Raw genomic sequence first — 26,409 nt, forward strand, 5'->3', positions numbered from 1 at the left:
TTTTCAGATTGTCATAAAATTTACTTTCTGAAATTTAGTCCAAATCAAGTACGTTCTGCACTAAAGTATAAGATTGCAACGGTCGGACAAAGTGTCACGTGCTACAGTGATATAAATGCATTAAGACGGCAGCTGATTTGTTCCCTGCTCCTAAGAACTGAAAATTTCTGATCATATTTGAATTTCATTTCATATGCGTGTTAGCGGGACGAAGTGGAGCGCAGCGTGTATGCACGTAGTGGACTGGACAGCGTAGTACTCACACTAAGCGTCATACTACCTACCAGCATGCCAGAACAAAAAATTTGTTCACCGGCAAAACAAGGCTGATTCTCTTTTATCGGATTACAGAATAACCTTACTAGAAACAACTCTCATTATAGAACGAAAAATTTTAAAAAGACGCCACAGGAAATTTGAAGCTCACCGAACGTTTGGTTAATAAATCTACTGTAGATATCTTGTCTCTCTCTTCCCATCGATATAAAAAGCAATATCAAAAACTAGGCCATTTCTTCTTATAGGGAAATTAGGTGTGTTACCGGTACAACAAAAGTATGCCTGTGAGACAGCAAAATGTAGCACATATTATACGCTAACTGTGTAACACTATGTATCCACAAATTCGGAGTTACTGGTCAAATTCAAACTGCTTCAAATAAGTTAGTCGCATTTAAATCTACTTATTATTCCTATGTAAAGACGATTATTATTTCATCATAAAAAAATAGAAATAAAACTAACTTGAGAGCAAGGACACTTTCTACGAGTGCCTAGATACATTCTAACCACATCAGCACAACTTTTTTTCACAGGAGCCATTAGAAGCTGAAAAACTGACGTGTCAGAATACTTGTTGTACGCCAAAAGTGAACGATGCTTTACAGTTTTACATCGCTGACACAGTCTACTCTGTTTTTTAGTTTTTGTGTTTCACATGGAAAATAAAGTCCACAGCACCTCCTCGAAAAATCAGTGCCGTTAAGTTCTTGTTATCATCATGTTTCATCTGCTGAAGATATTCCAAAGCCACACTCACTAGCCGAGCAAATATGACGTTAATTTTGTTTAATTACTTGTATATGAGCGTCCCTTCATGTGACGAAATGGAGAGGAGGATAAATGAGTCAATCCAATGATGACGACACTGCATTGAGAAGTATCTAGTAGAAATGTTAATGTTACTCTGTTTCATCTTTATACTCTTCGAAAGAGATGTCCCACTGCTCTGGTAGTCTTTCACATGAAAACACAGAAGAATGAAGGAATAACAATAACGTCGTCATAAACCTGACAGTTCGTTCGGACTGATCATACTGGAGGTAGTCCACTCTTGCGTCAGTTAAAGGGGAAGCTATAGTTTACCGTGGACTCCATAGCACAACTTAGAATTTCTCTCATTATGAAAATAACGCTGGAGGAGAACGAAGCATTGTTGGTCAGATGGGAGAACAAACCTAGGACATACGGATTTGCAGACTGCCACCTACACACCGAATCAACAAGCATCGCTGGGGGGAGATACTTTCGGTTTGATTCCGTAATTGCAATTTTAGTACGTTATCCATTATTCAGAAAGTAAGTTGTCCATTATTCAGAAAGTAAGTTGAATTGATAGGGTATATGGTTTGCTAGCAGTTGCAATTATTGAGTATTTTCATAAAGTATGGTTAGTGGATTATTACAAATTACAAATACCGTTGTGAAATACTTGTTTAAAAAACTTCAGAGTAGACAACATTTCTTCTGGCGCAATACTACCAAGCCTGTGTTCACTTCTGGCTGCACCTCATATCATACGCCTGTCCGTCAAATGACTGAATGTTCATGCTAAACTAATTAAAATGTATAGTACCTATAATCCTCAAGTAGACAAACACTTTCGTGAAAGTTTCTCGCAGAGAGTGATCAGCCGCCATCGCGCGCTACCACAAACTCCCGTTTATATATGCCCATTACGTCCAATTGGTGGGACAACTCTGATCTATGGAAGTGGGATGGCTGAACCCTGACTTGAACGCTGTGTGTTAACTGGAGCACAGTGCCGCCGGGAGTGACATGGGTCAAAGAATTGGGCTTATTGCGAAATGTATATTTTTGGTATTTCCTTAACTGAAGCAGTTTTAACTAACCCCTTAACGCGCGCGATAGTCCCATAGTATGGTCTTGCGTGGTACAGGAACTAGATGTGACGAAATGGAGAACATATTTCCTATCCTTCGTTTAGAGTTAGGCTGAGTTAGAAGTACATATTTCTGCTGAATATTGTGCTTAACTTATATATTATTGCATATTATTTCTTTCCACATGAAATATAGAATTAATCTTGCGTAACAAAGGCAAGTACATGTACTACGTCTCCCATCTGAAAAGAAACATCCCGCTATCTTCAAAAACAAAAATGCTTTTTCATATTGTGTGGAGGTTAGCTGAGTCAATAATTTTTATGCATTATTATTATTGGTATTCAGTTTTAATTCATAAACATGTCATTACATTACCGTATTATGTACTGTAGCTGTAAATTTATTATTTCAATGCGTTATCAATCGAGAGTCCAGAAATAGAAGAAAAATTAAGATCTATGTGACCTGAATTGATTATTTCAATGAAGGTATGTTTATATACAGGGCTACTATCAATGGTTAATTCGTTTTCCAACATATTACATGAAGAAATGGGAGTAATGCATGAATAGGACTGTAAACTCACCGAGTTTGCATTGTGCCCACAAATTGGGGTTACGAGTGCAGTACCGTGGCAAAATGGCGACAAAGCAAGAAAAGAGGTTTTGTTTGTTGGAATATGCGTTGTGTTTATCTGTTATAACAGGAATTGTGGAAAAGAACGGCCAGGTAAAGAGAGTATTGTGTTTTGGTATGGAAAATTTAGGGACACCGATTCTCTCTGTAAACCAACAAGTACCGGTCGACCGAGTGTGCCAGATGCAACCGTGGAGAAGGTGAGGGGAAAGTTTCGTACGCAGTCCAAAAAAATCAATGGTCCGCACAAGCCACGAATTTGGAATACCGCACCAACCTGTGTGGAAGACTGCAACGGCGGTTACATCAACAAACCCTATCCTCTGCAGCTCGTGCAACAATTAGAACCGGAAGATTATTGCCGGCGCTTTCAATTTCTCATCACGGTACGGGAAGCACATGATGATAAAAATTTCGCGTCCAAGCTGATATTCAGGGACGAAGTAACCTTCCGTTTATCTCGACAGGTTATTAGCCCCAATATGAGAGAATGGGGCACTGAACATCCTCATGGAATTGTGGCGCACGAACGAGGTTTTCCAAAGGTTAATGTTTACTATACAGTGTCACAGATGAATCTGTGAAACGATTGTGACGGGTACCCCTACCTTCGTATGTTACAGTTGCGGTTATTTCCGCAAGTGACTGGTGATTACAAGAATTTCATCTTCCAGCAAGACGGGGCATTCCCTAGCTGGATCGGTGATGTTCGGTTACCCTGCCTCCCCTGGCCAACTTTTTCTTTTTTCTTTTGGGAGTACATTAAGAATTGTGTTTACGACACCCATTGTCAAGAACATTGGAACAGCTCACAGAACGCACCAGCGCTACTGTGATGACCACCGACGGTATGTTGCTACATAATGTATGGAACGAACGATAGAACATTTGTAGAATGAAAAATGCAAACTTGGTGAGTTCACGGTTCTGTTACTATGTCAGTCGTATTCGTACATGTAATCGAGCTTTGAAAACGAATGACTCATTTATGGAAGCCCTGTATTACATCACTCGAAAGACATCGTCGTCAGAAAATTAAGATATAAAAGAAGAGCAGAGCTGATACAGTAATTCGCTGTGTTACGTGTTATAACTCTGTGTGGATAGCTGAAAAATTTTGTATAGTGGTGAGGACACGCTTTCCTTGTTCTTGGAGTCTGAGGGTTACGGTAAAGAGGCAGGCGCTACGCCTCAGTGCGCAGAGCCACTCACCTGCGCGGAAGATCTCGCCGCAGCCATCGCACCTGGAGGCGAACTGGGAGTCATAGCAGTTGCCGCAGTAGATCTTCTCGCCCTTGGAGCCGAACTGCTTGTCCACGAGGGACACGCGGCACTTGTTGCACAGGAAGCATGCCTCGTGCCAGTGCTTCTCCTTATAAGAAAGATCCTGCGGGCACAGGCAAAAGCGCCATGTACTAAATGCTACTAAGTGCTAAAAGATATTAAAATAAATATTTATCAGTATTCAGCAAAGTTTTGACATCGAAACAATGGTTCAAATCCAGAATGAGATTTTCACTCTGCAGCGGAGTGTGCGCTGATATGAAACTTCCTGGCAGATTAAAACTGCGTGCCCGACCGAGACTCGAACTCGGGACCCGAGTTCGAGTCTCGGTCGGGCACGCAGTTTTAATCTGCCAGGAAGTTTCATATCAGCGCACACTCCGCTGCAGAGTGAAAATCTCATTCTGGAAACATCCCCCAGGCTGTGGCTAAGCCATGTCTCCGCATTATCCTTTCTTTCAGGAGTGCTAGTTCTGCAAGGTTCGCAGGAGAGCTTCTGTAAAGTTTGGAAGGTAGGAGACGAGGTACTGGCAGAAGTAAAGCTGTGGGTACCGGGTGTGAGTCGTGCTTCGGTAGCTCAGTTGGTAGAGCACTTGCCCGCGGAAGGCAAAGGTCCCGAGTTCGAGTCTCGGTCGGGCACGCAGTTTTAATCTGCCAAGAAGTTTCAATGGTTCAAATATCTCTGAGCACTATGGGACTTAACTTCTGAGGTCATCAGTGCCATAGAACTTAGAACTACTTAAACCTAACTAATCTAAGGACATCACACACATCCGTGCCCGAGCCAGGATTCGAACCTGCGACCGTAACAGACGCGCAGTTCCGGACTGAAGCGCCTACAACCGCTCGGCCACCGCGGCCGGCTTTGACATCGAGAAAGGATATTTGTACGACACTTCCAGGAACGAATGCGAGTGTGTTCTCTCATTCGTGAAACCCGACTAAAGGTAAGATTATAAAACTGTAATTAATATACAGCATGAACCCGAATTCCATCAACAAAATTTCGAAGGTTGTATAAGGATAGTTTCAGAGTATATTTGTATAAGGGACCCATCGTCTCCCGTGGCTCCTTTCAGATTAGTGATGTAATTATGATTTATTTGATTTGTTACCTATATTACTTTTATTTCTATGAATATACCTTCACAATATCGACAAAAACTGTAATACGCAATCTCCAAAACGTACAACACAAAACACAGCGTAATTCAACAAGCTACAGATGAGAGAGTACTGTAGTGTGATGTGACTGCCGCCGCTGCGGCAGTACTCGTTTCTTACCTAGCCTCGATGTGCCGCTTTTTCTTAGGAATCGGGGAAACCGCACGCGAAGTACATATTGATTAACTATTCATCCACCTATAGGAGGAGGAGGAGGTTAGTGTTTAACGTCCCGTCGACAAGAGGTCATTAGAGACGGAGCGCAAGCTCGGGTGAGGGAAGGACGGGGAAGGAAATCGGCCGTGCCCTTTCAAAGGAACCATCCCGGCATTTGCCTGAAACGATTTAGGGAAATCACGGAAAACCTAAATCAGGATGGCTGGAGACGGGATTGAACCGTCGTCCTCCCGAATGCGAGTCCAGTGTGCTAACCACTGCGCCACCTCGCTCGGTATATCCACCTGTAAATCTACCCATACCATTGTATGCCACTGTTAACGTACAACTAACACCGCCGGAAAAAGAAACTCTAAACAGAACTGGGCAGTACTGAATCCATGCTCGCTGGCAAAGATTATAGCATTAATGTTGTCAGTAACGTGTACCGTGAGTGAAGGAAGTAAGTCCGGAAGCAAACAGGATCCATGGCGCATACCGTCGTCATTTACACTGTTTTCAGTAGAATATAGATACAAAGAAAAACGGGGGAATGAAATGAAACGAAATGCAGCTAGTCTGTAACTGCCCACCAGACACCACGACTCCCTTATAGAAAGATATTCACAGTAAATATAGCTGAATGCCGTCCAAAATTTTGTTGTTGTTCGGATTAATCCTGTGCGGACTTTTTCGACAAGCTTGGATGCTAAATACGAACTGACGAAAGAAGAAAATTTAATACTGAGGTTGCTGCAGTCTGTCGAAAACGGCAAACATGGCAAGCGATACAGGATTAAATGACCAAATCCTTCATCACTAACATATCGGACTACAGTTACATAGTTTTAAGCTTCAGCCTCCCGCAATTTATTAAACATTTATGCTCCGGGTTGAACACTGGTGACCTGATAAATCGCGTAGATTGCTTTGGCTGTCTCCCACATCCTTCACCGCAAATGTCGGATCGATTTCCTTGTCTGCTTCAGAAATACAATAAACTGAAAGTGAAGAGACGACATAACACGTATGTGAATCGAGTTAGTGCAATGGTAAGACACAGGACAAGCATTGGGAGACCTGAGTTCAAATTCCAATCCAACAGTTTAGGTTTCCCATGGTGCCCGTCATTCTTTACAGTGAATGCCAGGATCGTTGATTTGAAAAGGATACGTCAATTTCCTCATTTTTCCTTCCCCAATCTGAGCTTCTGCACCCCCTGTCGTCTAAAATTCTCATAATGAAATCATCAAATTTCCACGATTCCCATAGTAAATGTGTAGCCCCCTCCTCCTCTCTCTCTCTCTCTCTCTCTCTCTCTCTCTCTCTCTCTCTCTCTCTGTGTGTGTGTGTGTGTGTGTGTGTGTGTGTGTGTGTGTGTGTGTGTGTGCGCGCGCGCGTGTGTGTGTGAGCGTAAAAAACCAATAGCCCTGCCGTTAGATGAGGCATTGCTCATACTCTGTTTCCAGTGACAGTATGCATTAAAGTTAGTCGTCTTCTGGCTTCCGATACAAGTAGTAAAACTAGTTCTTTTTCTCTAGTGAGCAAATATACTATGTAGTGTGCATTGTGTGCCATGCACGGAGATATTCACTATAAAACGTAAAGTACCTGCGTGCGCACAGGACATTGCATGCAACTGCTAAACAGCAACGAACGAGATTACATGATGTTATTTGTACTTTTAACTAAATTCTTTCTTGCTGACGTCTTAAGCTATAAATACACGAATAATTAGCACTTTATATTGTAGCATTTTTGTGTTCAAATGGTTCAAATGGCTCTGAGCACTATGGGACTTAACATCTGAGGTCATAAGTCCCCTAGAACTTAGAACTACTTAAACCTAACTAACCTGAGGACGTCACACACATCCATGCCCGAGACAGGATTCGAACCTGCGACCGTAGCAGTCACGCGGTTCCAGACTGAAGCGCCTAGAACAGAACGGCCACACCGGCCGGCCTTTTTGTGTTCAGCAAAATCCGTAGTGTTATACAAATTGCGTCAGAAAAATGTATACACTCTTTGTCAGGCTCTATCGAGATATCGATATTGTCGTTCGATTTGAGTTAAGAGTGTGTTGTAGTATGGTCTTTGGCTCAACAGATGTTAGTACTTTCATCTCGGTTTTAAGAAGACAAGATGGCTGGAGCAGACTTCACATTAGAGCAACGAAAATGTATTGCGAAGTGGTTTTTCAAGTTTGATAATGCTGTTGAAGTGCAACGTCAGTGGAGGCTGGAGTTTGAAACAGAAACGCCAACCCTGCTTAACAATTAAAAGCATCGTTGACTAGTCTGAATTGCAAGGAACGATTTGCGATATTCACAAAGGAAGATCAGGAAGACAGCGTACAGCTGCAAGTCTTGCTTCGTTGGCTCTCGTGTTGGAAACGTTTGTTAATTCTCCACAGAAGTCTGTTACGCAATGTGCACGTAAAGTGGGGGTTAGCAGTACAAGTGCACGAAGAATTCTGAAAGGTGCAAAGTGGTAAGTTTACTTTCCACGATTACTGCACGCGATTAATAATGACGATCCTGATCGCCGAAAGCAATTTTGCAAATGGTATCAGCAAACGGTTACTGATGACGAACAATTTGTGACCAAGGTAGTGTGGAGTGACGAGACACAATTTAAACTTAATGGAACCGTGAATCGGCATAACAGTGTGTAAAGGGCACCGGAAAATCCGCATGTTTATGCGGATAAAGCGGTCAATCCACCAGGGGTTCATGTGTGGTGTGGACTTTCATCTAGGGGCTACTGTCACTAGAGAAGTGTGCCTGGAAATGTTAGACACATCAATTTTGCCAGTTGTACGTACGTTTCATGGAGCTGATGAAGAGGTATCCCACTAACAGGACGGGGCGCCATCATACAACCACCTAGCTGTATGAACTTTCCTGGATGACAAATTTCCGGGGCATTGGATTGGACGAAGAGGTAACATTGAGTTCCCTCCGAGGTCGCCTAATCTAACATCCATGGACTTTTACTCGTGGGGAACCGTGAAAGGTAAGTTCTATCGACGTAAGCCACGCATCTTACATTACAAAATAATTGGGGTGAGAAACACACTCAGAGACCCACCGGGAAGAGAGAGAGAGAGAGAGAGAGAGAGAGAGAGAGAGAGATACTGGTGACGCGAAATTCTGCATCTGAAACTAAAACAATAACCCAATGTTGAGAGATGAACGCGTCGCATTGACACACACACACACACACACACACACACACACACACACACACATACATACACAGTCAACATGTGTCAAGCTGCGTTGGCGCTGTCGCCCAATTATTTTGGTGCATTTTCGTATTTAGCGAGTCCCGGTGGGTGAGCTGGCCAGAGCGAACGAACGAGCCCAGGTGACGCTGTCATTGCGGCGACAGCAGCAATATTGCTGTCGCGGTGCGCCGAACACGGTGGCGGTGCGGCTCCGAAACAAGCACCAGCAGAGTTAAATTCGAATCTACAAGCGACAGACACGCCGTGTCGCATTCGCTGTTTAATGCGTCAGCAGCTTTGTCGGCAGTATTCTGCCCCCTGTTTGAAGGAAGGAAAAAAAAAAATAATCGCCTGAGCTGAAAAAGTGTTGATAACGTTTCAAACAGTGCATCACATCTTTGAAAGAATGACTCCTGTCCGTAACGAGATAGCGCTGTATTGGAACGTACTTCAAGTTCATATCTAGCGAAGTATGTGGCCGATATAGTACGATTTGAAAACAAAATATAGCTCTTTATCCTGAATGAAGGAATAGCAACATTACCAGAGGTAACATCTATCTTAGGGAAGTGATAGTGATGTCCATGGCACTTTGTTTAAGGCTTACAGAAGAAATTCATGCAGGTCGCTCCATTTTTACGACAGTGTTACGTGACGAAGCTTGAGCTAATACTGTGTGATGTCGACGAGATTTTAGCCAATTACAGAGATTATAAGCTGGTTCGTCGTGTAGGAAAATGTGTATGACATGCTGTATGATTAGGACGTACATCCAGTCCATTTGCTTTCTTATTCGATGAAAATTTGGTAGCTTCTTATTACAAGAGAAATGAAATCCAGTGGAATTAGTCATGTCATCTAACTGCTTGACAGTAATAAATCGCAACTTCATGAAACGAGAAGAGGAAATCGATTCACTGGTGGGTATGCTACGTGACAAGATTCAGCTCATTGCTACGGTTATGGGAGACTAACATACAACAGAAGCATTGGCCGGCCGCTGTGGCCGAGCGGTTCTAGGCGCTTCAGTCCGGAACCGCGCGACTGATATGGTCGCAGGTTCGAATCCTGCCTCGGGCATGGATGTGTGTGATGTCCTTAGGTTAGTTAGGTTTAAGCAGTTTTAAGTTCTAGGGGACATGACCTCAGATGTTAAGTCCCATAGCGCTCAGAGCCATTTGAACCATTTTGAACAGAAGCATTGCTCGACCTACCCCAGAATATTGTTGATTTATGACAGAGAGCGACAACAGATTGGACTACAAGATGATATCGAGTGGATACAAAGGCACAATGGTTAAACAACGAGGTATGAAGAGGGTAGTCATTGCTTCCTTGTCTGATCAGATCGCAGCCTCAAAAAAATTGTAACTAAATTGCGAATGAAGATTTTCCTATAAACAACTACTGTATTTTAATCCACATATTATTTCATACCCGTCTCTTGTTCCCTTAGAAAGGAGTACGAAGACATTTGCCAAAATACTGCAGCTGTAATCCCCTAGCACAGGCAAAAGTAAAAATACTGTAGGGCTGAGCTTGTTCCACATAAACGAAAGATGTTTGTGAAAAGAGCAGTTTCAACTTTCGGTGTAACTGAATACGTCGTGCTGAACTGCGCCAGGAACCGAGTTAAACGTGCGCTGTTAGATATCCAAGCACAAAGCAACGTGGAGCAGGTAACCAATGCAAAGCACTGGAGTATTTTGCTGAATAGGGCCTCAAATCACCGACGCCCACTCAGATTTACGAGTAGATTAGTCGTTATTTCTCTGAATCGATTAAGGCGAAAGCTGCGATTGTTTCTTTGGAAACGGCACGGACGATTTTCTAAAGTCAAAATCGCTCCTGAGGAATTACTATCGAGTTTTAACGACCGCCGTAGATGGAGAAACATCACTAGTAGTTATGACAAGATAAAGATGACGGAGCATTCTGAAAGATGCAAATAGTCAACTATCTACGGAAGATGAGCGAAAAATAACTACCAATAGAAGACTAATAATGTGAGTATAACTGCGGGATCGGGCGGCCATTGTCGTGTTGTTCCGGGATACTCCAGAAGAAATGACTGCTGATTCATCCGGTAGGGATGCGGTGTGGGATTCTGACACGGCGCTACACTGACGTCAGAGCCACCCATACGATACCAGGCAAACTTTCCCATTGACAAGGCGGCCACATCGCACTCATAGAAATAAATAGTTTTATGCTACAAATACTTCCATAGGAGTGGATACAGTAACATAGTATGGAATAAATCAGTAGTATATTGTAATAATGTAGCTTTTATAGTTATAGTGATTACTTGCACTTTTCCTTTCTTGAACAATTAAGTATAGATTCTGAGTGTCGTAATATCAGTTGCTAACGGAATATCAGGTCTTCTGTCACTTAAAGTGACAGAAGAGTCGAAGGACACGAAAGGGAGGCAATAGTTGAGAAGGGAGTGAGACCGGGTCGTAGTCAATCCTCCGTGTTAGTTCATCTGTAGACTGAGCAAGCAGAAAAGGAAATCAAGAAGGAATTTGGAAAGGGAATTAAAGCTAACGGGAAGAAATAAAAACTTTGTGGGTTGCAGTTGGCACTAATCCAGTCAGAGGGGCAGAGGACGTGGAAGAGCAGTTGTACGGATTGTACTAGATGAACCTCAACAAAAGTAAAACAAGGTTAATGAAATTTGGCCCAATTAAATCAGGTCATATTCATGAAATAACATTAGAAAACGAGTCAAAATTAGTAAATGACTTCTGTTATTCGAGCAGAAAAGTAGCAGATGGTGGTCGAATCAGAGAGACCGGAATGCAGAATAGCAATAGCAATAAAAGCTTTTCCGATAGTGAGAAATTTGTTAATATCTAAGTTAAATTAAAGTGGTGGGAAGTCTTTTCTCAAAATACTTATCTGGAGTATAGCCTTTCGCGGAAGCCAAGTGCGGACGATAAACAGTAAAGAAATCAAGGGAAGAGAAGTTTTTGAATTTGGTGCAACAGAAAAATGCCGAAATTACCCGAGAAGATCAGCTAACTAATGAAGAAGTGCTGGATCGAATTGAGTAAAGAAATTTATGGACACAACGTGACCAAAAGAAGCGAATAGTTGCAGGGACGACAGTAAACAGGCTCAAGTGGATGGCGGTAGTACGCAACAGGCTTGCACAGGATAGAGTAGCTTGGGGAGTTCGTACTGAAGACTACTACAGCAATAACTTCGTACACTTAGGACGGTCCGGAAGCGAATTGCAAAAGTAATCTGCCGACCTCAGAGGGTAGAGTGAACACTGACGAAGTTTAGTGTTGTACGTAACGAAATAATAAGCAACCAGTTGTTTATTATTTCGTTAGAGACAAAATTGTTTGAGTACAGGCGGCTATCCCGAGACACAGTTGTCTGCTTTCTGATCTCGGCTGACTGAGAAGTGTCCTTCGGCGTCGGCGCAGTCGCTTTGCTGCTGTTTCCGCCGCTATCGGCTGATCTCGCAGTTCTGCTGCTTCTGGACTGATCTCGCGATTGTGCGGCATTGGGCTGTCTGAAGTAACGCATTCGAATGCGTTTTGCAAATATTTCCTCTTTCAAATGTCTTTGCAAAAAAAAACAAATTCCTGCAGTTTGTGTCCGTTACTGAAAGATACAAATGTCAGGTCCTGCAGTAGTGTTAAGGGTTATCTTAACAGGTTCTCTCTACAACAGACGCTGATATCGTGAGACATTTCCAATACACATGGCGTCGCAGGAAGAATGATCAGTATCCAGGGATGCGACAGGAACGCTCATTTGAAGCAAAAAAACTTCATATAGACGCTGTCCTATTCCGCATGATTTCCGAGGTAGAACACATTCAATGTACGTTTGAGCGGCATGGTCAGTAATATGTTGATAAGTCCAGTCATTTTAGAAGAGCGAATGACGGGACAGAATTACTCCCTTATTTGGAAAATTCCTTTGTCCAGCTGCTAGATGGCGTGCCTTTGGCGATGCGGACTGCAACGCACTTCCAATAACAAGCGCCTCGAAATTTTATTAGGCGTTTGAGAGGACATCTCAACCGCAATTACCTTAATCGCTGAAATGGTCATGGTAACACAATTAACTGGCCTCGAAGGCCGCCAGACCTTACGCCACGTGATTTTTGAATATGGGTTTGGATTAAGTCTGAAGAACTGCTTGATAGCATCAGGCACTCATACAAGCAACATCACATGTTCTCTCAAGATTAGTATTGCACGAATGTACTGAAGCTGACGATGGGATATTCCCATATTTACTGTGAACGGTACAACCGCTGTGATGTGACGTGTACGATGTTTACAGGTGAATGTGTTAAAAACACACATTTTTCAAATTGATACATCGTAAAACGCATGTTAACTCTTTGTTGTACATGTGTACACCAGACAATTTATTGAATAACATAGAAAATAAATAAAAATGTACATTAAATGTGTTCTATCCCGGAAACCATTCGGAACAAATGGTTAAAATGGTTCTAAGCACTATGGGAATTAACATCTGAGGTCATCAGTCCCCTAGACTTAGAATACTTAAACCTAACTAACCTAAGGACATCATAGACATCCATGCCCAAGGCAGGATTCGAACCTGCGACCGTAGCAACAGCGCGGTTCCGCATTGAAGCGCCTAGAACCGCTCGGCCGCAGCGGCCGGCCCATTCGGAACAGGACACGTTTCCGTAAGAAGTTTTTGTGCTTCAAATGCTCGTTCGTCCTACCATGAATATTGACCATTCCACCTTGGACACCCTGTGTTGACTGCTGCAACTTTTTTCCCCTTCCCGTGTTATTACTATACTCTTTATTCTTATCACTAAGTGTTTGACCACTGTAATTATTGTTATTGACTCATCGGCGGAAAAGCGTTCTGCAGTTTAGAATGCGTACATCGTAGTTTCTCACTTCTCAGACTCGTAATAGTCGAATTGTTAGTTCAAGGGCACTTCAAAGTAGGGAATGAATCGCAGAGCATTTCCAAAAGACTATGTTACTCACAGGTAAATTCTCACCCATCCTGCGACAACCTATACCATTGAATTGCGTTGAAAGAAATTAAGTAAATAGTAAAATACCGAATTTGTGTCCTTTATTTTCATTACTTTGTGTTTTCTAGAAACTTGTATTATTTCAGTATCATAATACACAACGCAATTACAGCAACTACTCTTAGCGTACATGTATATTAGCAGAGCCGCACACCTCGCACAAAATTTGAATTAGAACAGCGTCGTTGACATAGACGACAAAGCCACAATTTTGTACTTGAATGTAGATTTCGAGTTAGTAGCATACTGAATGATTTGATCCACTGGCTGATCGAGAGCCAATTCCAGCCACTGTCAAAATCTTATTACCTTTCCCCTTCAAAATTGTCATATTGTTCTCTCTTCCCTGAATACCAGATAACTCCTGAAAGGAAATAGCGTGAACACCACTCTTACAGTCCGCCATTTTTTTCAATCATCTACTGAATAACGCTTTAGGGTAGAACAACATACTAGAGCACTACAATTGAATCGTCACAGACATTCAGCAAAATTTTTGATGTAACATCGTTCTGCTATTTCTAAGACAAATTTTATTAAATGAACTGACATTTACCGGCCGTTGTGGCCGAGCGGTTCTAGGCTCTTCATTCCGGAACCGCGCTGCTGCTACGGTCGCAGGTTCGAATCCTGCCTCGGGCATGGATGTGTGTGATGTCCTTAGGTTAGTTAAGTTTAAGTGGTTCTAAGTCTAGGGGCTGATGACCTCAGATGTTAAGTCCCATAGTGCTTAAAGCCATTTGAACCATTTGAATTGAAACTGAATGTCCTCGCTTAAACTTGCTCGAGGTCATAGAGCCCAAATTTTAACGCCAGTGCCTGCATAAACTTAAGTACCAGCTGCTTTGGTGATCTACAGACGCGGACGCTGAGGATTTTTTTAGTAGCTCCTGTACGTTAGTTCTATCGAATTATGGGGCTATTCATTTCTAACACCCACACAGTCCTCAAGGTGGCTATATATCGGTTTGCTTTCAATTCTCCATCACTTAGTTGCTGGTGGAAATTGTACGGCAACAATTTCAACTCATATTACAACTAACCACGTACAAAGTTTGCAAAAAACAATGTTAGGCTGAAGAAAAAATACACAAAGGAAACTAAGTTGTTATTGACATGGAAAAGTGGTCAGCAATTCACACACAAGTGTCGCTCTGCGGGTACAAAACTGAACAGACAAAATGGTTTTGCTATTTAGAGAGCAACATTTTTAAGGGTGCCATGGCGAATATATCTGGGAAGTTTAAAAAAATGTATTTCTTAGTAACCCTGAGTATCGAAAAAAATTATATCTTTTAACAAGACAGTGCACTAAGGTAGATAAAAGGAAAACTTTCACTATATTTTTCGTAGAAGTGCATTACTTAGAGGAAGTGAGACAGGATTGGATTGGATTGGATTGGATTGCTTGGGGGAAGAGACCAAACAGCGAGGTCATCGGTCTCATCGGATTAGGGAAGGACGGGGAAGGAAGTCGGCCGTGTCCTTTCAAAGGAACCATCCCGGCATTTGACTGTTTGACTGGAGCGATTTAGGAAAATCACGGAAAACCTAAATCAGGATGGCCGGACGCGGGATTGAACCGTCGTCCTCCCGAATGCCAGTCCAGGGTGCTAGAAGTGAGACAGGGACAGTAAGTAAAGGATATAAAGTAATCATGCAGAAAAGACGAAAATGTGGATGTGATGGAGAATTACCAGAAAGAGACTGCTTCAGAAAAAATGCGCCACGATTTCCCGTAACAGTTAAATGAAGAAGAGAACTAAGAAAGGTAAAACTTACGAATCACTTAAAGTAAAAGAAAGACAAAACTTTTGATCCACGTAATGGTCCCCGAAGACAAAAATAATGAGCAAAGGCAGAAGCAATTTTCGTAAACGTAAGGGGGTACAGGAATACAATTATTAACACTAGGTGAAAATTTAAGCGGGAGAGGATCTAAAAGGGTGGCCGAGCGGTTCTAGGCGCTACAGTCTGGAACCGCGCGACCGCTCCGGTCGCAGGTTCGAATCCTGCCTCAGGCATGGGTGTGTGTGATGTCCTTAGGTTAGTTAGGTTTAAGTAGTTCAAAGTTCTAGGGGACTGATGAACTCAGAAGTTAAGTCCCATAGTGCTCAGAGCCATTTGAACCACTTGACAATCTAAAATGGTTGCAGCGACAAGGGTTGGGTTGGGTTGTTGTGGGGGAGGAGACCAGACAGCGAGGTCATCGGTCTCATCGGATTAGGAAACGACGGGGAAGGAAGTCGGCCGTGCCCTTTCAAAGGAACCATCCCGGTATTTGCCTGGAGCCATTTAGGGAAATCATGGAAAACCTCAATCAGGATGGCCGGACGCGGGATTGAACCGTCGTTCTCCCGAATGCAGCGACAAGGTTCGGCGTTTAGAGTGCACTGGAAGAGTGTGTAAACTGACCTTGGAGTCGATTCCGATGATCTTGTTGCACTCCTCGCAGACGTTGGCGAACACGGACTCGTAGCACTTGATGCAGTAGGGGTGGTCGTCGCGCAGCACGTAGCGCTGGCCCGTCAGCGACTCGTCGCACTGCCAGCAGCTGAAGTGGCCGGAGTGCCAGTCCTTGGACATCGCCTTGGTGTACTCCCCGCTGAAGATAAGCTGCAACACAGGGCACGGGCTGCTGCAGACCACAGGCACTCACTGCTGTTCGCTGAGACAATGTTCATTCTAGCGCTGTGGCTGACGGGAGCAGCTGTTGTGAGGCAAGTCTGAAGACCACATATGGCTTCAGACAGACGTTCACCTGTTTACCGTCGTAGTCAACCTTACCCCTCAACACATTGTGCATACAATGTTTCCGTGTTAACTTCGTCGCGCAGAGTTGTGACTTGTCCGGACGATATGTTGTGATTTTCACAACTCCGCACGTTATGTCTGTTTTCGTTTACGAGACAGAAACAGCTGCTTCCGTCAGTCACCGTGCTTCAATTGTCTTGGAGTAAGCAATTAACACTGCCTTTCCCTATGGAAGACTTACCTTCATTTCTGCCAACGTAGGAATGGGTGGATAGTTCCACTTAATCGATTAGTCGTAATTATTATGGTAGTCGATTATGGAGTACCGATATTTCTTTCATGACAATTTAGATAATCGACAATCCCAATGATTAATTATTTAAATTTTCCATATGCTGTTTTAAAGCCTACTGAGTGGTGACTTGCTGTCTAGCTGCTGACGGTACGTGGCGCGGGCAACCGTGAGTTATCTGCACTGGACGGAAATAAGTAGACCATTCGAGACTCAGTGGACAAGATTACATAAATTAGTGTTCCTCAGTTCACTTTATGGAAAATTTTGGTGCTTCTAAGTATGTTCACAACAATATCTGTGTTAAAAATGCTTTGCTAATACATATCAAGTAGTTATATATTTCAGCTAAAAATAATAAAGGGAAATTATGTACATCATAAAACTGAGCAACTACTGTTAATTACAAATAAGAAATATAGCTGAGACTGCTTCGCTTTATTTATTGTAGAACAAAACTTTTTATCACAAAGAATAATTTTTGGGGTAGACCCAAAATACAGACATAACAGTTAATCGAATAATCTATTATTAGGATATATTTAATCGACATGATTAATCTAGTCAATCAAATGATCTAAAAGACCAATTAATCGACTCTTGCTCATAATCGCCCATCTATATGACAAAGTTAAAGGAGAGTGTATTATCCAAAACTTCGGAAGTACGACTGTACTGCTAACTCAGTTACTTTTTTTTACAGTTACTGTTATTTAAATTTGAACAATTTATGGTCGAAAAAAGGTGCTCATATTCCTTCGAAATTTCTTATTTCTACTCTATTTGCATGTACAGCTGCAGTGTACACAACGTAAGTGAGTAGAAGGAAAATGAACCACGTAACTGGACAGAATATTCACTGTAATATCGGCTGTAAATTAAAATATTGATTTTACCCCCCACTTATAAGTTACAAACCACGCGGAGGGTCTGTGTTCGATCCAGGCTCAACACAAGATTTTTCCTCGGTGGAAGGTTGGAAAAAGTTCCACTCAGCCTCGTGACGATATTAGGGATCTATTTAAAGAAAAAATTTTCACCTCATTTTATTAACGATCTAGAGGAGAAAGTACTAAACGCATGCCTCTACAAAACATCCGTCATATTACGCCTTAGAGAACAGTCAGCAACATAACGTGGCCCCGTGAGCTTCACAGCTCAGATACGTCAGTCACATGGAAGAAAGAGTCCTTACGTTACATGAAACGGGAAATGCCGCGGAATGTTGCGGTGGGGATCATATAGAATAGTTCACATTTTCATTCTTGGTAGCGTTTTTGGGTAACTATAAAGAAAACTTGAAGATGTCTTTACTACAGTGCGCAATTATTAGCTGCATCGAACTCGGAATCTCAGGACATTAACGTAATCTTATGCTTTCATGAATTTTATGTAATAATAACATGGCAGATGAATGCAGTGTCGTTAAAACCATTGATACTTCGCTAAACCGGTTCTTCTTACTTTGTTTCGGTGAAATAATTCATTTTCAAATTTCATTTTCAATTTGTTCATTACCTAAAATCAAGAAGCAAAGGAAGACGCATTATGGAGCTTCGGAAACATCAAGACTTCTGCTTCCAGCCACAGCATTTCCTAAAGCGACTAGTTAACACACTTCACTTTTTGATATCTCTTGAAACACACAAAACATCTATTCTACCGACGTACTAGACATGACCATTACTTCACGATAACAGTATCTACGTTTTTTTCTCTAAGCTACATAAAATGAACACGATATAGCACCATAATTTGTAAAGCATTGTCTTTCATGCAACATAGAAGTCCATAAAACATGCAACACATATTGATAACAGACCTGTTAAATGTGTTTATCACACCACTAGACAAAATCCATGCAATAAATGCGTGCATTGCACAAAACAACCGTTGATACCAATTAAGGTATTCTTAGTAAGGTATCCATAATTACTTGCATGTGAATTACGTAATTTGCGGTTAATGAACGTCTTTGTTTGAGTAAGACTTTCTTAACCTCAATAAAAGGCTGAGACTAGCGCCTTTAAGGTATATGTTACTTTTCCTTTCTTGTGGAACTACAAATGAATTTAAAATATTGGTATTATTATATTTTTGTAATATTTACATGAAGAAGTGCAACTACACTTAATGCAATCACATGTCAGAATGTCATTAAGTTTTTTTAGATAGGGTCAGATGTAATTGCAGAGCCCCTTCAGATACAGCAAACAGCAAAACATTGTGTTCCTGTAGCGCGTGTTGCCTATTCAACACTTCTAGGCTATCAAGAGCTCTTTATTTCCTACACCTTGTGTCCCCTTTATGAAAGAAATTACCATTTGATGATCGAAAAATACACAAAATCTGTACACTTAAAAGCGTTAGGAATGACATGTAATTGAAATTTTCTCAAAACGAACACCACGCAAAACTTCAAGGAATGCGGTTGTGAACATTTCCTATGAACAATTCAGTTTGAGTAATATCTTAAATGTACTTTAAGAAACAAGGGAATTATAATGATAGTTGTGAAACAGGTTAATGTTCTCAAGTGTTATAGATTTATACACACCTGTAGAAGTGATATGGTCTCTAAATGGTGGAAAATATTCCAGAAATCGCGAAAAGATACACTACTTACACTACTCAACCATTTACCTTTCTTTACAAAATCCTAAAATTCTGTTGCATCCATTGGTTTACATTATTATACGACGAAACGTTGACGACTAGCTATCAAGTTGCAATACTTTAGATATAGTGCTCATATTTACCAGGAAGAAAAAAGATCATACCACGGATTAAAGGTATTCAGAAATTTATTGTGAAGATTTTAAGTAGATCTGTTGAAATAGAATTCAACCAAAGAAATGGTACACTGGTATGGTGGAAAGCAGCTGGTTAATTTACAGAACGCATCATCTCAGATAGAATGGGAAACAATTCGATCGCTACCATTACTTCAAGACCATGGTGAGATGGGAGACTGTGACGTTAAGGAGTACGCGAGGTCAAGTTGCTTGTGACGAGCTCAATAAGCGAACAAGTCATAGATAGCTCCCCACTTCGCAGTGTTAGGTTGCTTACGCTGTGTGTGTGTGTGTCTGTGTGTGAGTGTGTGTGTGTCTGTGTTTATGTGTGTGTGTAGCCGCTATGTATTCACGATAATCTCTCATTTGGTTTCTTACACTTATCTTGTCGAAGGTAGAAATGTTGATATTCAAGACCTTCATAATCGTTTCTAATCCACCAGGAAAAGTTAACCATCGACAGACAATACTTAAAAAAAGACACAGAGAATGAAATTTCAAGCTGCAGTAATAGGTGCAGATTATGAGGTTTCAAGACTAAAGGACTATGTCTAACTGATTACGAAAATGATTCAAACGGCCAGGAGAACACTACAAAACGGCTGACCACATGACATCAAGCTGTCCAACCTCGGCTAAAAAATGTAAATACAGAAGCACAATAAGTCGTGTTCATACTTCAATGGGACCACGCAGATCCTATGGTGTATCAGGCCTCTCCAAGAAATGACAACTATTCACCTTCAACAATAGACTCTAAACCACCTTGTACGAGGAACAGATACACACTTCTCGATCCGTTACAGCTAACATCCCTGATTTTCTTAGCAGACAAGAGTGTCAATTGAAGATCCTGTCTCATGTGACGCGAGCAATGCTGAAGCTAAAGGATAGCGACCTGAGAAGAGAAGTCACACGCATCTGATACCTTAAGACTGACTGAGATTTTCCAAAACTGACTGAGGTCTTCCCTCTCACAACTTCTCCATCACAGTCTCAAGGGAGGTATCCGACTCAAATTCCTGGATGCAATAAAGACGGTGACATGAAGGAAATCATAAAAAGTGAAAAAAAGAAGCGAGAGGCATGTGTCAGCAGAAATTAATGAATTCGTCCAGCGTCTGATTTAGTACTGCGGACAATAACTTGGCGTCGAGACTTAGCCAGCCGATGTACCCGTTGTAAACAACAGGAAGAGATATTAAAGGCAAAAACATAATCTGGAGAGAAGTTAGTAGAGGTCGCTTCTCATCATTACTTGCGGCAGTTTTTATTATGGAAGGTGTCGCGCGCTGCGATGCACTTAAGACTGCGGCGGACGAAGCAGGTCGGGTCACCGGATGATGAGATTGTGTAGGAAGGCCACGCCCAGTTCAGGTCAAGGGCTGGAGGGCAAGACACGCCCATGTGTCTAGACAGGCCAGCGCTTACCGCTGGATCTCCACTCATTCATCCGATAGACAAAGTGCAGTTTCTTGGCATACAGAAGGAATGTTTTAGGTCATCCTACTTCCCCAATCTCAAGTAGTTGCGCTAATCGCTCAAGTGACATCGTTATCACACAACTGCTTCGCAATGTTTGGTGCTAATTCAGTACATCAAATATTAATTAATTCTCAGTCTTGCAGATATCGCCAAAATTTTAAAACGCTAACTTAGTCATTACATAAAAAAACATTTCACTGAAAGTAGTAATCTCCCTGTCACAGCCCATTCAACTTTTCTTTGCCATAACATCTTTCACAGCAGCAAGTTCTGCCGCACTTCTTTTTCTCTTGCGACGCATCAAAATACCACCACTAAATGTCTATTAGTAAACAATTCGGAACATCAGCAGTAAATATGCGCTGTCCAGGTTAAATATACAATAATATAAAATTTAATAACTTCAGATGTAATTAAGACATTTACTGGCGGTCTGCTTCTACAAGTATGGTAACTCAAAATGTTTACTATCTTCGCTTGCGCCAATTGCTACCACCTGCGCATGCGCGTAACTGGTTTGTTCATGTAAACGCGTGTTAGTAGCCATGTGGACTCCATGGCAGAAGGCGTTCTACGTGGTTTCTCTCGAGGAGTTGAAGTCTGTTACACTGGTACAACGTGGTTTTCAGCCTGAGTATGGACTGCAACCACTGACGATTTTCGACTACAGTAACAAAACGGAATGTGACAAGCGGCTTCAGGAAACAGGGAATTTGCTTTCTATGTCGGACCACCACGCCAAGCACGCAATTCCAGAGGCTATGTTGAATTAATTCGTACGTCCTTCCAACGACCCTCTGTTAAGTCAATCAGACAATCAAGTAGGCAGTTGCAGTTACCATGCCATTCTGCGAACATTGTGAGCGATTTAATGTATCATGAGTTCCCAGACCGCTAGACTGGGAGAGATAGCCCATCGTTTGTTTGGCTCTCTTGAAGCCCAGACATTACGTCACTTAATATTTTTCTATGGGGTTTGTCAAGAATTTAGCGTACCGGACACTAGTTCGTGATCCAGCAGATCTGCGCCATCACATTCGTTCAGCTACCGCTAATGTTACGCCAATGATGCTGCAATAGATTTGGAGGAAAGTGGAATACTGATCAGATGAATGTAGCGCCAATAATGGTGCGCATGTCGAGATGTATTATGCATGTAAAAATATTTTGAGTTACCATACTTGTAGAAACATACCGTCAATAATATATCTCAATTACTTCAAGTTATCACATTATATTTTACTATTTGTTTAATTTGGAAAGCCTGTATAATGCCAGAACATAAGGGGCGCAAAATACGAAAATCGAAATGAAACGATTCGATCAAAGTTTTACATAACAGATGTGGAAATGAAGTTTATTAATTCGCCAGACCACTGCCCAGACCAGCAGATTTACTGTAGAACTTAATATGAAGCTAACTGTATGTGGCTGCAGAAAATTTAACAGTTATAGTGGTAAGCAGAAACTGCAGTTCTGTCGTGTAGAGTCTTTGCTACATTACTGTGTGTTCTATCTATCCGTCTGACAAATAATACTATTTGTAACGTACTGAACTTGTCGTGGGTAATTTTATTCATGTGCTATAAAGGAACTTGATTGCAGACAGCACACAATATTTTCTACCATGACCATTATATGCGTTTCTTAATACTGACGCAACTACATAGTCGTATTCGTTATTTACAAGCCTGCTACTAGTTTACCCAAACAGTTTCTAACCAGATCCAGAGAGACTGAAGATCACTGTTACAAATCAAAGTAACAGCGACATGTAGAAGAGGATCGAGGAATACAGACAACATGTAGAAGTACGTTACTGAAATTATGAAGACGGATTACTCGAGAAGAAACACTTCTGATTACTGTTCTGCACTGGGTACCGAGAATGACGAGTGCGATGGACAGAAACTGCGCTGGAGTGTGGTGAGAACTGTAATAGATCCAAAAGCTCTAGTACCAGTACTAATCTGCCCAACGAAACACTGTAGTATTTATACAAGTTTCCGTAATGAGAAACTCGAAAGAGACAATATTTCCTGCCAGACGATTCACTCCAAATATAACTTTTCTGCAGCTAGTTCCTACATAATGTAATTACAAAAGAATTCAGTGCGCTATGGTGAGGGACATCTGATTCCCGTTGGTATAAGGATAGAAAATCTCCGGTAAGCACTCCGATAATGTTAAAAATCATTTCTTCATTTTGTTTCTGCATAGTTGGTTTTTGGTTGTGAAGTGAGTACTGAAACATCGGATCTGCAGAGGATATTAAAGGTCGAGAAGGCGTGGCAGTGATTACGGAAGTGCCGTAACGTCAACCGAAAGATGACTCCATTAGTCCAGCTTCTCAAGATGACCGAGATTATCTTTACGGCTGATGCAAAAGTTTAAATTTAGCAACAAGACGGGAGTTATCGAGTACAATGGCAAATTGAATGGAATCCGCTGGTTTTTGCAAAAACACAAATTTCCTTAAACTGCTGAGTGCGACATTGTAAAATGAACCTGCTTCTAGCACGTTTACCCTCCTGTTACGAGGTTCGTTCCTAGGTGAATCACAAAGTTTTTATTTACATGCACGTTTTAAAGATACGACGAAATTGAGTTACGTCAGTGATTGGTAATTTTCATCTTTATTAATTCCTGGTAAAAACTAAACCAAGATTTGTTTGTAGCACTTACGGGAAAACATGGAAGACATGTACATAATTTGACTGTCTCAACTGAGGATCATTGAAATGAATAATTTACTTTAATTTTTGACAATACTTGGTTGTAATAGCCGAGTAAGTAGCTACTGTGTGAATGATGGATTTAATGGAAACAGATGTAAGTATTAACCCTAGGACGCCCAAGCCTTTTTTTCTAACTTGGGTGCCTAAGGGGGGGGGGGGGGGGGGTTCGGCGAGCCCACAGGTATTAAATAAGTTTACTGACGAAAAATTACAACTTTCAAAATGGTTTATGTATTTTAACTAAGGCATCGGTTTATAAATGTTGATAATTGTTATAAATATTGGATTGAGTGAATAAAAAATTAACATATTACAATACAAAATACAGATGTGTTCATATACAATAGACTACTCTGAGTCCTCAACTTCAAGGCAAGAGACACACTTCACAATTCTTCCTGAGTGTGTGTTACACACATGTTTATGGCACTGTCTACTGTTTTGTTTTAGTTTACTTAGATTGTTGTACTTCTGCTTCTTTGTTTTAGCTTTTCTTACACAAACATGGCACCGACCTTTCCCTGCAGGAGGCTGACGTGCTTCTGTTGTCACTTCTTTGATTTTCTTTTGTATAATAGTCTCCATTGATTGAACAATTTGGTTAGATAACCCTCTTGCACTGGCACTTCTTTCTTCTACCTGCAATTTCACTAGTTCCATCGCAGCTTGCAGAAGATAAAGTTTCCGTTTGTTGTGTTTCTCTTCACTCCATCTTGGATGTTGCTGGATGAATATGGTGGTTCCATTGATAGCATAAATGTCGATGAGAGAGTAAAATACAGATACAGGCCATCTATTTGTTCCCGTCTTGTAGGTGTACATACGCCCCATTTGATCAATGGTATCAATTCCACGTTTAGTGGAATTATAATATGCATTTATCACGGTTTTATTCTTCTCTCCTCCAACAGTGCCTTTATCTTGGTGCATTGTTGACAACATCAGTAAATTCTTACTTGGTTTCGTTTTTGCTGTGTAGGACACCAAAGTTACTGGAGGCCTACGTGTTGGGAACTGCACTAACTCACTGCAAGTTTACAAGATAAATAACAGCTGCCTGACACCAATAATCACTGCCTCTGAAAGTAAACCGATTGTTGTGAATATCAAGAATACCAACCAACAAGAACCTAACTTGCATTGTTGTGGAGATGAGAAATACGAAATCCTACTAAGGGAAATTATCTATAGCATGGAAGCCCAAGGGGGGGGGGGGGGGTTGTTGGACCCATAATAAGTTTATTTATTTTTTCTCTCAAAGCAGGAATTTTCTATAAAATATATTGACACTAACGTTTCATAAAATAGCCAACAAACGATAACTCAACGGGAATATGTAGTATGAAAGTTACTTGGGCAAAAGCAGGGGACATAAAAAAATTGTGGGTTCAACGAACCACCCCCCCCCCCCCACCCCTTCCTTTAGGCGTCCTAGGGTTAAACCTGTAAATATTAGAAGTTTAATTTTAATTCATGTACATAATTTTACTGTTTATTGACTGAGGGTCATTAAAATTAATGAAACTCAAGTTTTTCTAATTATAATTTTTGTAATGTGTTTATCTGACATGTTCCATACTTAGGAGGATCCCCTCTTTTGTCTATGGAATGAATAATCTAATCTAATGTATTAAGACGATCGACTGGACATCTCTTTCTTCCATTAACGTACCATTTTAACATTTTGCTGAAATTGTGCGTTTAAAATGGACTGCAATTAGCAAATACATAACGGACGACACTTCGGAAATATTTGAACTTTCTTTTCTCACAAGAAACAATCGTTCAAGTGGACTGTCTTTATAGTTAAGAGCAACCAAAAACCGTTTGTAGACGGGAGTCCTCAAATAAGTTGGTGTGACAGTGTAGAAAGAGAACATAGGTCACAAGTAATGAAATCACTTGGCAGCTGTATTTCTATGCAGGTGATCTCCTTTCCTCCTGTTGGTAAATTTTTTGTTACATTAGCTAACTCAGGAACAGTTCCAAAGCCGTTAAGTAGATGTACAAGCCACTATTCTTTAGGGAAGAATACACCACTAAGCATTAAGACTTTTCAATTTCAATAACTGAGTGATGGTCTACAAGCTCTTGGGAGAATCTGCTATAACGGGTTTCCATTACTTCATTCATTTCCTTGTATATTTCTACGTGTCTTCAGATGAATATGGCAAGGGAAAGCAGATTTAATGTTATCTACGCGTAAGACACTCATGTGTAGTTTTCCATTCTGTGCTAGGTTCCAGATGAACATTCATTTCACTTTCCCGACTAGAACTTTTTCGAAAGTAAACGAAGGAAAGTATAATTTTGGTACTGTTACAAGCTTTTTGCAGCTACAAGGATGTTAACTTTCATAGATGATGTTTAGAAGGGACATAAAATGGAAACTTGAGGATCTTCCAGTTCCACCTGAGTATCGTGAAGTTAATTCAAACAAGTTTCACAGTCAGTTTCGTTAATTCAGTGACATACTATTATTTATCAGACGAAATATATCGCAGGTCGTCTGTACCAATTTTTAAGTTGCCTGATAGATACGAGCTTTTTGGTTCAGCAGCTACAAATGAAGGTTTCCTTATTATTCTGAAGGAATATATTATAGCCAAAGGAGGAAGATATGTACAGTGTAGCAGACTTAGGACTTTTTGTTTCCACTTACAATAGTACAAAGAAATTCTGGGATCTGTT

General features: G+C 41.2%; 1 protein-coding gene and 1 non-coding gene across 2 annotated transcripts in view; one reads left to right on the forward strand and one right to left on the reverse strand.

The window, feature by feature from the left end:
- The window catches only part of LOC124545856, a 1,204,377-nt gene that overhangs the window by 117,314 nt on the left and 1,060,654 nt on the right, over window positions 1-26,409 (reverse strand). The window contains exons 7-8 of the mRNA XM_047124814.1: window positions 16,070-16,270; window positions 3,975-4,149 (exon numbers count right to left, since the gene is read on the reverse strand). Of these exons, the coding sequence (XP_046980770.1) occupies window positions 3,975-4,149; window positions 16,070-16,270 (376 nt within the window). The remainder of the gene's footprint in view (window positions 1-3,974; window positions 4,150-16,069; window positions 16,271-26,409) is intronic.
- On the forward strand, window positions 4,613-4,689 carry Trnap-cgg. Its single transcript has one exon. It is a non-coding gene; the product is annotated as a tRNA-Pro (tRNA).

This window comes from Schistocerca americana, chromosome 8 (assembly GCF_021461395.2).
Source record: "Schistocerca americana isolate TAMUIC-IGC-003095 chromosome 8, iqSchAmer2.1, whole genome shotgun sequence".
Taxonomy (NCBI): domain Eukaryota; kingdom Metazoa; phylum Arthropoda; class Insecta; order Orthoptera; family Acrididae; genus Schistocerca; species Schistocerca americana.